Consider the following 14,180-nt stretch of genomic DNA (forward strand, 5'->3'; position numbering starts at 1 on the left):
GACGCTCGTCTCGTCAGGCGACGACAGAGACACACAGTGCCCGAGCGATGTTCGCGACTGTCCTGCATGCGCCGAACATGTGGCCGCTACACTTCAGGAGACGAGTGGCATACAGCCTCATGGACGGTGTATATCCTCTCGGTGAGGGATTCATAAACGAGGATGCAACATGGATTGACCCAGCAACATTTGGGGCAACTAACATCGAGGATTTGTTACGTTCGACGCAACCCTAGATACGTCAAAGAGGGACAGATTTTGACGCTCTCTGTCACGTATACGTAACATCCAAAATCGACCTTCTGTTCTCCGATACTTGATTCTTCCGATACCTCTATCGGCACGAATATCCGTGGCGGGTTGTTGATTGGCAAGGTGGCCTCCTTTCGTATCCGGACACAGTTGACCTGCGCGTCGCCACCGACCTTAGCAGCAGGCTTTAGTCTTATTCTGACATGTATCGAACGGGCCGAGGCTCACCTTCTCCCTGTAATTGAACAGCTCCATGAAATGAGCGACGCTGTCTTTGAGCTTGCGCGCGTCCCCATGCATGTCGTGCCGGTCATCCACGGGAACGAGAAGGGACTTGATGTTGGGCAGGACGCGGATGAGCTCATCTTTCTGCTGATCGCTCAGGGGGTGTATCTCTAAATGAGACGGCATCCTTGGAGAATGGTGAAAGCCACGTCGGGTCTGGAACGGCGAGAGTGGTTTGTGGATGGGAGACTTGGTGCTGAGCCTCTGCCCCTCACCTCTGCGTTGGTGCCGGGATGTGCGTCAGCCTGCAGTGCAATCACACCGACCAAGCACCCGCAATTGGTACCTGGATACATGGAGCGATTGGCAGCCCCACATCACCAGCACACCATTGACCATCATCCTCGAAGCTGCATCATTATCGAATTGGGGAAGCATTTACATCAGCCGCACATCGTGTTGGAAGGCGACCCCAGCAGAGAGAATCTCAGCCGGGGGACCGACAGAGGGAGGGACAGATGTCAAGGCATAAAATCCTTCCTGGCGCCTTCGTGAGCTTTCAATGAGCTTGAGCAACTATTCATATCTCCAGTGAGCTACTCCTCGTCACCGAGACAGCCCCCAACTTCTGAGCTATTCGGCGACACCTTTATTGAATGGAGCCGACAACCCCCCGATCCCCCTTGAACCCACTTTCAAGGGCTACGTTCGTTCCGAGGAGGATGCAACACTTCTCGTGGACAGTTGTCTTCAGGGCAAACTTGCTCACGCACCCAGAGGACCTGGCGACGCGAAATTCCTCTCTTGATCCGGAGTGGTTCTACTTTTGTTGTGGAAGATAACGCAACCGGACCCTGGAGAGATCATTTGAATTGGGGCCACCCGGCTTTGATCAACAATCGGTCTATTGCGACTCTTCACGATGGATCTCTGACTCGAATGACCATCACCGTTACCCGTGGTGGCACGGAGCATCGCGTCATCTCGTACTTCAAGCCCGAGGACGTGAAAAACCTGTCGACCCCGTCACAAGAAGCGCAGAAAGGGCTGCACGCACTGCCATTGCCCTCGACAATGACACGCCTCCGCCAACCACAGTCTCCATGTCAAGTCTGGTTTCGCCTGAGGGACGAGTTGACTCAATCTTCATCATTGCGTGATCGCCAGGGCTAGACTGTGGGTTCACCGTGTCTTATCTTGGGCATGAAAAGCTGACCCCCTTTCTCAGGTTTCCCTGGGGCATAATCATGTTGGTCTGGTATGGATGCGTCCGCAGGTGTCCTAGTATTCTCAATCTCTTTCTCGGTAGTCATTACGTGCCAAAGAAAATACAACCGCTTCTCTAGAAGACTCTCTGCCAGCCATACTGAAGTGGACATAGCTACAACTATCTCTCAAGAACCAGGTCGCCACCCCTCCAACCCCCAAGATCCAAGCCCGGTGCGTCGTTTACCACCCAGTCTACCCGTGTGAGCCGAGAATAACAGTAAGTGCCGCAGTAGCGTCTCACCTCATAGCGAGTCATCAACGCATATAGCTTGATGAAGTCATGGCAATAGCCCCAGAGGATGCAAACAGGCAGGAACAGGACATCTCTCACATCTCTCCGAAACAGGCGGATTCTCTTGACGGTTTTGATGAAGAGCCACCAAGAAACGAAGCCTAGCCTGAGAGTGTCCTGAGATGGGCTGTCGGCAGTGGCCTTCCAACACAGTGACCACAACGCAATGTCCATCGGCAGACCGTAGTTCACAAAACCGGATAGGTAAAGCGCGTAAATTGCCCAAGGAAATTTCCTATTTCTCGTCGTCAGCAGGTCCCACGCTCTTGCTAGGTGATACTTCCAATTTGAGATGCGCCTTAACGATTTTGCATTGCTCCTTGGATTACTTCTTTGCCACCTCACAAATCTTCGGAGCTCAGATGCGGTCGTTCCAAAGGTGGTTTCGACCCGACACCTCTCGTCATTTTGAACTGCAATTTCCCAGCCTCCCTCAAGAAGCCATCGAGTCCAAAAGTTATCGTCATCCGCCCTCAGCTTCAAGCCATTCCAGGTTTCTGACACTAAGCCGTCGAGGAACTGGCGATCTTGCACGATCACTGCCCGGAACGCTGCCAATCGGCCAGAGAGGCAAGATATCGACTTTTCGATCGCCACAGTGGCCATGTTTTCGACGCCGCGTCGTTCGATGTAGTCAGCAAAGATCCAATTTATGATCCTTTGTATGATCGTGCCGGCCTTGATGCGGCTAGCTCTCTGGCAAGTGCCAACACCTCCAACTTGGGGGTTCTCGAAAGGGGCTAGAACCCACCCGTAGGTGCTGTGAGGGAAGGTAATGTCATCATCCGCGAAGACGATGACCTTGTGAGCTTTCCTTCTGGAGTCTGGAATGCTGTCTATAGCCCATTTGAGCTGCTCCCGCTTGCCGGCTTGGGCAACATGAGAGACGTACACTTTCAGATCTTTTTGCTTTGATATAAACAAATCTGCCTCGGCTTGCACGCGACCAAGCCTGGTGGAGGGCACGCAGATCGATATGTGCCTGCACCCAGCATTGACGTGAGATTCAAGCCCGCTGACCAGGTTGGCTATCTCATCACCGCGTGTGGCAATGACCACCGTAATGTCGATTGGCCTGAGGGATGGAGAGATCGGAGGCAAAACGGAGGCATGTCGGAAGTAGGCAACAATATGAACAACGAGTCGCGTGTATCGGAACAAGCTGAGAGGTGAGTGCCTAGTCATCTCAAACGATCATGGTGCTTACAATAGACCAATGAAAGTATGGAGCGAGGTCCAGGTGGTAAACATCTCGACGGATTCGGAGAACAACAGTGTGGTATGGCTTAGCGATGAAGAAGGGAGGTGAAGTCGCGTGGCTAGACTCAAGAAGCCCACGCTTCCTTTTAAGTACTGTAGAATTCCGTCTATTCTTTTGTTTGTTGACAAGACGGCTCTTAGGCTTCGCGCCACCTAAGTTAGTGGTGACAATGCCTCTGCACGATTTGTGGTTTCGCTTCGACTTTGGGGCAGGCAGGGAAGACGCAGTCAGCGTGCATGCTATCACAGTCGTCTCGCATTTTTGCATCTACAAGTCATCTACTTCTTCTGACTACCACCATCCTTGTCCTTGCTTCCTTCTTCGTTGCCAAAATACGCAGCGTTCCTAAAGGTTGCATCTTCGTCGATGATTGGTGCATCGTCTGAGCTTTTCGAGTTGCCTCCACCCTCACCAGCAGGTTTGCCATGATCTTGGGGGTCTGGCTTTGGGTTGGGATCCATTTTTCCTGCCGGTCAGCTACGTAAAGGGATGCTGCTATCACAAGAGGTACTGCACTTACTGATCGATTGAGAATCAAGAAGTTTGTCATTAAAGTCCCTGTGTTGAAGTGCAGATGGCGAGTCTCTCAGTGTCAGTCCTGTGCCGTTTTATACCTCCGGGTCGATGAGACAGCGAAGGATTTACTGACCCCGCTGTCCGACGGAAGCCACTCTGTGGCCATCGCCTTGGATAGAGCCCCCGGGAGACATAGGTGGCCGAGGAGTACACCTCGACCATCCAGGCGCATGCCCAATGACATTGACAGAACGACGCATACGTGTGGTGTATCCCCTTGGCTCGCATGGGCCTGCAGCTTCACCGGCCATGAGCGAGGCCGTGCTAACCCCTGACGGGAGACAGAGGTCAACGGCAGTTGACGCCAGGGCTTATTTCTCCAGGATGACCACCCCCCTTATTCTACTAAGTTCCGATGAGGATATGGCTTGGCGGTAGCCTAGGCGAGCGTGCAATCATTGCTGCCTTTCGATATTGAAGCAAGTGCCAGAGGTAGAAAGTCTATTGCAATCATGCCCTCGTCACGTACACAAAAGCCGTGGCTGTATGGCCTCACTGAACTTCCATGATACATAATTAGTGTGTCGAACGGATGTCGAATCTGTGGTACTTGCATGCGGGTGTAGCAGTTCCTTCGGGGGCGAGGTGATAATGTCCCGGTCATAGACCGGGGTGCACATAAACATCCCTATACCCATGAACCCTTCAACAAGGAAAGCCACAGGGCACCAACGATGTCAAGGAGGTTGCTTAAGACACGTCTGAATTACCGTGACAGGTTGGTTCATGAGTAATGTCAACTTGAGGCTCGTCACAACAGACTGGCCGCTTTCCCCGCTTGTTCTCTTAATCTGTGGTCTGAGCTCATGGTACAGGGGCTCTCACAGAAGGGTGAAGGGTAATAATGTTGGGTGGAAAGATAGCGACAGGGGTTTTCACAAATAGGTGATGAATCATGGTTCACAGGGGGGGACTCACAGAACGGTGAATGGTGGCAAGGCGGACCTAATCTAGCGACAGGATTATCACAAAAGGGTGATAACTCATGTTTTACAGGGGTTCTCACAGAGGGGTGAAAAACAATATTGTGGAGAAGGGTCACATACTACGGGCCTAATAATAGCGACAGGGGTCTTCATAAATGGGTGATTGAATCATATGTTGCAGTACTCACGAAAAGGGAGATACAAGCTAATCAGATTACCTGCAGTTATTGGTGTACCAAGTTGCTGACTCAGCGGGGATTTGGACAAGCTCCTGCCCAAGATGGGCATGAGGGAAGAGGGAGAACGACAGACGAAAACGGGAGCGGACGAGAAGCGCAGACACCCGTGTTGCAACTATTCAAATCCTACAAGCGATACAGTAAACCCAGTCATCGGTGCCTAATTCGCCATTGTGCTCCTCTTGCGCCCCACGTGACATGCTTGAGATGCTTTCTACCAAGGTCCTGTGGTCAGTTGCATTCTTGTGTTTGGATGCTCCGACCATCCGAGCTTACCTGATCAATTTTGATTCCTCAGGCCACAGTTGCGCTCAAACTTTTCCCGTGCCTTTGCAGCTCGTGCAGATGCCGCCATCTTTGATGCCGTTGTCGCAAGCCTCGCAATCAGCCATGGTCCTGACAGTGCCGTATAGCTGTGTTGATGTTTTTGACATGAAGTGATGGTGGTTGTTGTTACGCGCTGGTCCGATGCTGGGGCTTTCGCCAACTTAAATGCTTGGTCCGTGGTCTATGTTGGGCAGATGGTCCCAGCCCGACTTCCGAAGTGGTCGGGTCGGATCGACCCCGCCTAAGCAAAGGGAGCCAACGTGACATGACCAACAAGGGCTTTGATTTAAGTCGCCACCCTCGCAAAAAAGTCCCACCGTCTCGCCTCTTTTTCACTTTGATCTATATGCCCCACTGAAATGGCCGACTATATACAGCACCGTCAATGTCAGACTTGTTTCACACTTTTCCCATCCAATCAGAAGCTCTTCGACCATATCGAGGAGTATCGAGTGAGTCGTCCGCTACTAAACTTAACCTGTTTCCCAGAGCCAACCATGGAGCAGTCGCGAGAACGTCTTCTAGTCGCTGAGTTGGAGCTCTGTAGAATGCATATAGCACAATCTACAAATGCCATCAGCGTGGAAGACAGCTATGACAGCTGTGTTGGAGATGAGGACAGACATGATTCTTCTATCCAGCCAAATATATTTCACTGCCCGTTCGACAAATGCGATAAGGGCGGGCCGTACGCGACTCGAGGCAATCTCGTGCGACACTTTCAAACGCGTACGTTTCTTACTTCAATATTTGTTAGGCGCGCTAGGTTAATGAATGTGCGCTGTAGATGTTCAGTGCTATGAAACCTGCCCTTTCTGTCATGAAGTCTTCCAACGGGTACATCGGTTTTTAAGGCACGGTTGCAAGTACGACCGAGACCAGCCTGGAGCCATTTTTATGCGGCAAAGAATATCACATTTCAACGGAGTTATTACCGGGGAGTTGAATCGACTGCAAAGCCTCCCGAGGGTTGACAGCAAACGACCACGAGAGTCTACGGTTTCAAGTCCGCTACGGCCGCGTAAAATGGCAAAGAAGAGTTCATCACTTCCTCGGGTATCCGATGTATACTGTGACACTTCGTATCCGCCATGCGATCCCACGACGACGGACGACGGAATGGAGGCAATTGCGCGGGAAGTCGAGATCTCAACTTGGAGCCAGACACGTCGAGTAGACGACCAACAGACGGCGATCATGGGTTTGAAAGACAACAGTTTGGCGTGTTTGACCGAGCCAGATGCTGATGGCGAGTGGGCATTTGCTGACACGGTCGCGCCTACAAGTCCGAAAGACTGGACGCTGGCGCAAACGATTGCTAATATGACTGCGAACGACGGCGAATGGGCATTTGCCAACATGGGTGTGGGCAGATACATGATTGAGGGCGACAACTGCTGGACAATGCCTCAGGCGGTTCCTAACATTACAATAGACGGTGGATCTTTGGCTGGATCTGCGACTGTGACAAATTCTCTTTTTGGCCTGACTCGAGGGGAATGGACAACCGGAGCAGAGCCACCAGGATAAAGTGTGCGATGGCGGAAGGAAAGTCAGAGTAAGAGGGTACCTCGCCCGTAATATCCAACGCGAATCACACAATCCCTGCCCAAACCGCATGAGATCCATGACAATCACCACAGCTTGCCCATATGGCAGCATGTCGTAAGAACGCGGAACAGACCCTAAGTCTTAGAATGACATCTCGGGTCAGTTGTTGAGCTGAGGAGTAGGACATTACTCAGACCATACCTCTCTTTTCCCTCACTACACCTCACTTGCTACAGGTATGAGACTGGCCCTGACCGTAGACAGCGCCGCAGCTTGAGCATTGAGTTTGATTGTTGGAGGAAGGCATGGTTCCCGCTTGATTTCATACGCAGATCTTGGAAAGGTCGGAAAGAGAAGAGGCGACCGGGGTAGTGAGTCTGACGAACGGTGGAGAGTATATCGCGAGAAGATGCGCGATCGTGTCTTTATAGTTCATGCTACCTAGGATGAACAACGTCGTTCAATGCTGCCCACAAGGCATCCAATCTTGCCAACCTTCGGTGTCGGCTTTGGACGCGATCACAGATTTGTGAATGCTCCACATTTCTCTCATCGTCCTTATGATTGGCTGAGATAAAAAAGAGGGGGTGTGCTTGGGAGCCGAATACTGATCATGGGTAATGCCATGATGTGATGAGGGGTAAACGGGGTGTGGCGCATCGACTCATTCTGAGCGCTGAATCTTTGTCCTGACTCTCCACGTTCCTGGACCTTAGGTATCTCTCCGTCGCGTCTCCAATACCAGCCTCCTTTGTATGGCTACAAAAGCTTTTTCTGTCGAGGACGCGATTCAAGCCCTCGAAAAGGATGGATTTTATTCTATACCAGATCGCGAGGTCGGGCTCTGCCTCGCAGAGATGGACCAAGGCACGTCTCAATTCTCGCCTTCCACTGTTGCAGGTTTGGAATTCTACCGCCTCCACGTCCTGCAAGACACAGTAGGCATCACGCAAAAAACGTCGCGGCATCGTACTAATGTTTGTAGCGCATCGTGTCCACTCTCAACTCCTCGTTCGAATGGTGTGCCATGGGAGATTACCGAAGAATACGAGAAGACCAAGGCCATATCTTCCAACTGAGGAGGGGCGGCGCGAACGCTGACATTCTTGTCGTACAGCTATGGAGCGCAAAGTCTCAAGCAACGTACTACAGGGGTTCGCACAGAGTCTCGCGGGAGGTGTTGAGCAGTGTTCGTGCGGCAAATCGCATGTGGGAGGTCCCGCGTGCCAGGTTGGAACTAGCGGGCTGTGAGGCTCGAGATATTACGTTCGAAGATGGTGGACTGTGAGTCTATGCCCTCCCCGCGAACTTGTGTGTCCTAACGCACCCTCCATCAGAGTGATAATGGATGCAAGAGTTGCCTTCGAAACGAGACACGGATCACCAGTAACGTTCTCATTTGCCACATCAGCCCAGTTGAAGAACTGGCCGAAGCTGATCCCTCCGAAAACACAACAAGCAACACAGCTGGTGGCAGCACTTCAGAGCGAAAGAGTCGGAGCATACTATGCAGATGGGACTGAGGGTTAGGATGGTAGAGGAGGAGCATCAGTTTGTCAGCGCCTATCTTGGCTAGAGAATACTCGAAATCACGTCTTAGTAGCTCAGCAGCCTCATGTATACCCGCATGTCAATGGCCAAGCCAGGCCTTTCCTCATTACCTTCCGCTGCAAATATTTGTTTGCCTAAGATTTATGCTCTCAAGGTATTGATCCGTTCCCGCCCTGTCAAACCCAAACGCGAGCCGCACCATCTCGCGGACATGACCTGCATCTTGTTCTGGGAAGCTTCGAAGATTGGTGAAGCAAGCATAAACCCTTGACGCTGGGCTCTCCAATACCTCGGCGAATGTTCCTCCTAGATACCGACCTTCCTCCCTCAGTACAAATTCAGCCTCCCGGAACTTTTCAGAATACAGCTTTCGGGCGAAATCTTGCCGCGACATGTTTCTGTGTGCGATGTGTTGAGGGTCGTCCAGGGCACTCTTTATCATTTCGTCCGGCCAAAGAAGTGGAAAAGGCATCGGGTAATGATTGACCTGCCACGGCGCAGCTTGAGCGAACTCCCAGTCGATAAGGCCCAGGAAGTTGAATTTGTCGTCAACTATGATGTTCTGCGTGCCGAGATCCATGTGATTGAGGGGATAGCATGCCTGTGATTCCTTGAAGAGCCCAGTATTCCGTACGATGTCGATAAAAACCAGCGCCCCGAGTCTGCTAAAGTGTGAGAGGTCTTGATCGTGGAGACCTGCCTTACGGAGGGCAGCTTCTCCGGTGGCGGTGAAGTATTCGGCTGCCGTGGAGAATGGCCCTTGAGGAACGAGGCCCTCAGATGCTGATATGGACAACTTCCCAATGACAGGATCTCCCGATTCCGTCACATCAGAGATGGAACCGATTTGAGGAAATGCCAAAGTTGCGAGCTGTGCTTGGACCATTGTCCACTGAGCCATAATGTGCTTTTGGGTTGCAACCTGTGCCTGGTAAGATAGGATTCAAGTCGAGTGCTGGTTGGAAAGCGAGAGATGCGAAGGCGAGGAACGTGGAGCATAGAAGGCAACAGCAGGGGGTGTTCACAGACCGGCAAACTGCACAAATCGGGTGCAACATCCTGCAGGGTGTTGCCATTGAAGCCTTCCAACAGCATGTAGATGGCACCAGCATCGGTGGCAAGTTGAGATCCGGGGCCTTCGTAGGCGTATACTTTTGGAACAACCACAGCTGGGAGGTTCTCATCCACGAAACGCATCGTCGATATTTCGCACGCGATTGCGTAGTTTTCGTCTTCCTCCGTAACTGTTGGGAGGATATCGGGATGCCGAGGCAATCGGACACGGGCAATCACCAGGCTACCGTCCTCGGCGACCATCTCGAAACAGATCCAGGATTGTCCTGCTGAAAAAGGATCGCTCATTGCGAGCTTCTGGCCTTTGATGCGCTCAGCATGGCGTATAAGAACATCTTTATCGAGAGTGTCGAACGACCTCAATAACCGCTCTTTCATGCCGTTGTATTCCCAATTCTCGAACGAAGTCCATCTCGCGCTCGGAAGGGAATTCGAGGTTTTTTGTAGTTGCATGTGTGGGTGGCGTGGGGTTTTCGCGCTGTATTGGTGTCGAAATGGTCCTTTTGATCCTCTGCCGGGTAGAGAGGCAGCAGCTTGACGACGGGGAAGCGACCAACAAGGATGTAGGTTTTGAAAGCTGGACTGGACGAGGGCGAGGAAAGGCGGACATGTAAGGTCTGTGCCATGAAGGAGAGAGCGTGGGTTTCGTCTGTTGTTAGTCAGCCATCCTAGCCACGATACTGAAGCTGTCATTTCAGCCACATCGCGGGGTAGCCATATCTTCAGCCACCAAGCGGCGGGCAAAGTTCCTACGGGCGCCAGTCTCATGGATGCTGTGCCGATTTCGACGACCACCGATATGGGCCGTGAGGCGTGTCAGGGGTTTCGAAAACCCCGTCGTTCACTGTTTGTTGGTTAGCAACTAATTACACCTCCACCTCCCTGGTGTTGCCGGTCGATCTAGACGTCATACATGAATTAACAACACGGGCTTTGTCGGACTGTTGCGTAGTGCACGGGCTCCAGTACTGTTCTGACCAGAAAGGCCGATTGACTGAAGTTCCTACGACGGGCTCAGATCCATTTGCGCCTTACGAAGTATTTCTCTCATTCGCGCGTACAACCCTTGGTCCTCCATCTCCCACCTCCCACCATTTGGAAACATAACTTTTCGTAACCTGTTGACCCACGGAACCAGTGACTCGTAGTATGATGTACAGTTTCCTTTTATGATCCTCAGAAAGTCTCCTTCGTTGCTAACCAACCCCGTTTTGGAAGTTGCCAGCTCCTCCGTGTCGAAGTAGTTCCACTTGTCAAATCTCGCGACGACTCTGCCCTCATCTGGCCCGGTGTAATGGATGCATATCCAGAACAAAACCCAGAAGAAGGACTCAAGGTCGTGCATGAAGGAATGCTGCTCGCCCAGAAGGGCCCCAATCGCCATGAAAGCCCTTGTACCTGTCTTTCCTCTTGCCCCTGAAGCACCGTCTCGTTGCTCTCGGATGGCAAGGTCAAGGTCGATCAAAAAAGAGGGCCACGAAGAGTTCGTGTCGTCCTCGTTGATCATCAGATTGTTAATCGAGATGTCTCGGTGAAGCAAACCTGCCTTGTGCAAGGACTCATGCCCTTCGATGCAGCCCTCTAGCGCGGCAAGCAGAACCGACGGGGAGCTTGCCTTGTAAATAGCTTTTCCGTAGTCGCGTAGGATGACCCGCCTATGTACTCGATTGGGGATGGCGTGGCTGCCTGCTTTTGTTGGAGATGCCGAACAGGACCGTTTACTGGGTGGTACGGGGGCACCCGTCTGGCTCGAGGACCGCTTCACTCCGATAGTACTGCTTCGACCTGTTCGTGAAGGGCCTATTACACTCATGCTCTGCGGAATGATAGATCGTTCTGATTGATAATTCTTCGCCTCAGTAGCATCCAGTCCCCTTCGAGTATTGCCTCGAATGTCGTCAACTTCGTCACGGACAACCACGGTCTCATGGTGGTAGTACCTAGCGACGTTGACTACATCTTTGCCGGTCGCCTCTTGGAGTAATTCGCCTTCCTCGTCACGCTCCACGAACTGCCAGGAGTCCTTGATGACGATTGGCGACTGTGGGTCTTCTTCGCAGTGCGCTTTCCAGCAAGTCGTAGCCCGGCCGGCGACGCAAGGCGCGCGTTTCATTAATTGGTCGATGACGAGCCTCTCTGTTTGTCCGTTCCGTGTGATCATGATGAGCCGTTTGCCGTTCTCTGTAATGATCGTAGGGTCAAAGCCAAGCTCTTCCTCATCCATCCAGAGGAACCCAATGATCGTGGAGACAAACTGCAGCCCGTCGTGATTAATATCAAACCGTTCAGACGCGATCCCGCCGAGCCGGTCAAACATCCATATCCTCATGAGCGAACCGCAAATGGTAAAGCCCAAGACGAAGCGACGGGTGTCTTGAGCAGTGAGAACTTCCCTTGCGTATCTCCCCAAATCAAGCCATGCTTTGGAGGCGATATCGGCAGATGGATTGCTCTTCAGCTCTCCAGGGACGAGTATCTGCGACCAGCAACATCGAGAGTCGCTTCTTGCTTGGGGGTCATTCACGAACCCAACGTCCAGCTTGCGCTCTGCAGTAGAACCGTGGATCGGCTTGTTGGGCTGTGCCAACGGCCTCCGGCCGGTCAGAGTGGGTTTGTACGATTCTGCGAAGGCCGCCAGCTTATCGCTGATGTCCGCGAACCAGCTAAGCACACCGTCTTGATTCGCATCACTCGGCCATCTGGTCCACCCCTCGCGAAATAGAGGGTTGCTGCCTTCCTCGCACTTCTCGAATATTGCCCGAGACGCTGTATCAAGATCGGCCACACGTCCGAAATATGTCTTGTGGAAACCAGGGAGCCCGACATGCATAGTACCGAGCTCTTCCCTGAGCACAAGGTCCATGTACTTCCGATGCTCGGACGAGTTCGCAAAGCCGCTCGTGTTGCGGAGCCACGGAGTTTGTTGAAGAGAGGATGCTATTGATCGGGGCGGCGGGGTGGCTTCGGCAACGGTGTTGTAGACGTGATCCCAGATCAACGCGTCGTCAAGGGTATCGGCTAGGGATGCTTTGAAAAGTGGTTTGATGCGGTCGAAATCGAAGTCATCGGAGTTGACAGCGGAGCTGAGTCTTGATAAGTCGCTAAATAGGTTCTTCCCTCTCCCACCTGAGCGAAGCAGACGAGACGCTTGGCAGCCTTGAAGCGCCAGGATGAGATCGAGAGCTAAGTTTTGGAATTCTGTAAGGTCAGTAGTGTAGGATCGGTAGGGTGGATTGTTTTACCATCGTCAGTAAGCTCGCAAAGCGAGTCCAGTGAGGGAGGGATGCCCTCATTTTTACAGGCGGCCTTGAAAGAAGCGCGAAAGCCCTCAAGTCCGGTCTTAATGGGGTTGTCCTCAATGATCTTTGGCCGACGTTGATCTGCCATGGTGGGGGGGTTCAGGCGTCCGGGGGGGTTAGAAAGTGAGAATTGGCGCGACGTATCACAAGGATGGAGCTGTCAGCGCCCATCGTGGCTCTAGACAGACACGTGACTTCCAGTCGAGGACCGTCACTTCACCAGGAGTTGTAGCTGGTGTTTGCTTACTAACACGCTAGGCAGAAAACAGCATATTCATGGCCACGCTTTGAGCCAATGCGGTCTGGGAACGCTACAGGGTATCAGCGCGATGTAATTGGCTGGACGATGGCTTCAAGAACCTCACTAGTTACTCGATAAGGCGTATCACTGGCAAGGAACCACTGCGTTCCCCGCTATGGTTGAGATTCCAAATCACGTGTTCATCACTGCTATCACACGTCAGGTGCATCATCACTAAATGCTCAATCTCACATGGTGTCCTGATGACCATCCAGTCAGGTCGTGATGCATATATATACCGAGCCTGGAGGTCATGAAAAGCGCTAAGACAGACTCCACCACACGACCATCAACACAGGTTATCGCCTTCATTCTCCGAGCCCTCTACGAAAGGTATCTCTTCCTCTTTGCTTAGGCAAATGGCGCGTACAAATAGATTATTATGAATTCCACTCTGCTTCTCCTCTCATTTGACCAGACACAGTCCCCGTGACTAGAAGTAGCTGAAGAGCAACCCTGGCAATACGGATACAGAGTCCAGACGGGGGTCAAAATACCATTTCGACTCAATTTTTGGCCAATTTCAAAGTCTTATTACAAGCGCTTGGGTCGTCTTCCTTTGTGCTGACACCCCGTTGCTTCTCTCAAGTTCACACCACTACTGCGCCTGTGACATGCATTTGCGACAGCCTCACAAGCCAACCCCTGGTGAATGTCCGAGCTCAACCACCAGTCTGACCAGTACCGGCAGCGCCAGGCATGTGTTGCTTAGCGAGCGTAACACCTGGCCCATGCCGGTGCCCGAAAGTCGAGTCTGTTCCAGCCGTCGCAGCGTGAGTGCCAGGCTCCATTGCTGATCGCTCAGGGGTGTGCTCTTGGAGGTCGGCGTAGTGAATGCTGACAGCTTTGAAATCCTGGGAGACCTGTTGAAGAGAGTCTTCGCCAAAATGACCACCAGCTTGCTTGAGTCTCTTGCCAACGGCTCGGTTTTTGCCGTTGATCGTCTTGCCATCTGTTGATACCATGAACTGAATCGTGTCGTCGCCTTCTGCATGGTTTTCGATATTGCTGACTTGCGACTCCAATACAGAATCGAC

The 14,180-nt window shown here is 52.2% G+C and overlaps 5 protein-coding genes across 5 annotated transcripts in view; 1 reads left to right on the plus strand and 4 right to left on the minus strand.

Moving 5' to 3' along the window:
- Positions 1-1,819: 1,819 nt before the first annotated feature.
- VDBG_10149 (conserved hypothetical protein) lies at positions 1,820-3,760 on the minus strand (the record flags this gene model as incomplete). The annotated part of the gene is made up of 3 exons (XM_002999644.1): positions 1,820-1,843; positions 1,988-3,200; positions 3,582-3,760. 3 exons carry the CDS (start codon positions 3,758-3,760, stop codon positions 1,820-1,822), a joined length of 1,416 nt encoding a protein of 471 aa, XP_002999690.1.
- Positions 3,761-7,589: 3,829 nt separating this feature from the next.
- Positions 7,590-9,283, plus strand: VDBG_10150 (hypothetical protein; the record flags this gene model as incomplete). The annotated part of the gene is made up of 3 exons (XM_002999645.1): positions 7,590-7,856; positions 7,904-8,202; positions 8,256-9,283. The coding sequence occupies 3 exons, from the start codon at positions 7,674-7,676 to the stop codon at positions 8,446-8,448; spliced, it is 675 nt and encodes a 224-aa protein (XP_002999691.1).
- On the minus strand, positions 8,447-10,137 carry VDBG_10151 (conserved hypothetical protein; the record flags this gene model as incomplete). The annotated part of the gene is made up of 2 exons (XM_002999646.1): positions 8,447-9,391; positions 9,499-10,137. The coding sequence occupies 2 exons, from the start codon at positions 9,994-9,996 to the stop codon at positions 8,576-8,578; spliced, it is 1,314 nt and encodes a 437-aa protein (XP_002999692.1).
- A 353-nt stretch (positions 10,138-10,490) lies between these two features.
- On the minus strand, positions 10,491-12,930 carry VDBG_10152 (conserved hypothetical protein; the record flags this gene model as incomplete). The annotated part of the gene is made up of 2 exons (XM_002999647.1): positions 10,491-12,726; positions 12,786-12,930. 2 exons carry the CDS (start codon positions 12,928-12,930, stop codon positions 10,547-10,549), a joined length of 2,325 nt encoding a protein of 774 aa, XP_002999693.1.
- An 875-nt stretch (positions 12,931-13,805) lies between these two features.
- Positions 13,806-14,180, minus strand: part of VDBG_10153 (conserved hypothetical protein) — a gene marked incomplete at both ends in the record, with an annotated part of 1,337 nt that continues 962 nt past the window's right edge. The window contains one exon of the mRNA XM_002999648.1: positions 13,806-14,095. Coding sequence (XP_002999694.1) covers positions 13,806-14,095 — 290 coding nt within the window. The remainder of the gene's footprint in view (positions 14,096-14,180) is intronic.

The sequence above is a fragment of the Verticillium alfalfae genome, genomic scaffold (genome assembly GCF_000150825.1).
Source record: "Verticillium alfalfae VaMs.102 supercont1.19 genomic scaffold, whole genome shotgun sequence".
Lineage (NCBI taxonomy): Eukaryota > Fungi > Ascomycota > Sordariomycetes > Glomerellales > Plectosphaerellaceae > Verticillium > Verticillium alfalfae.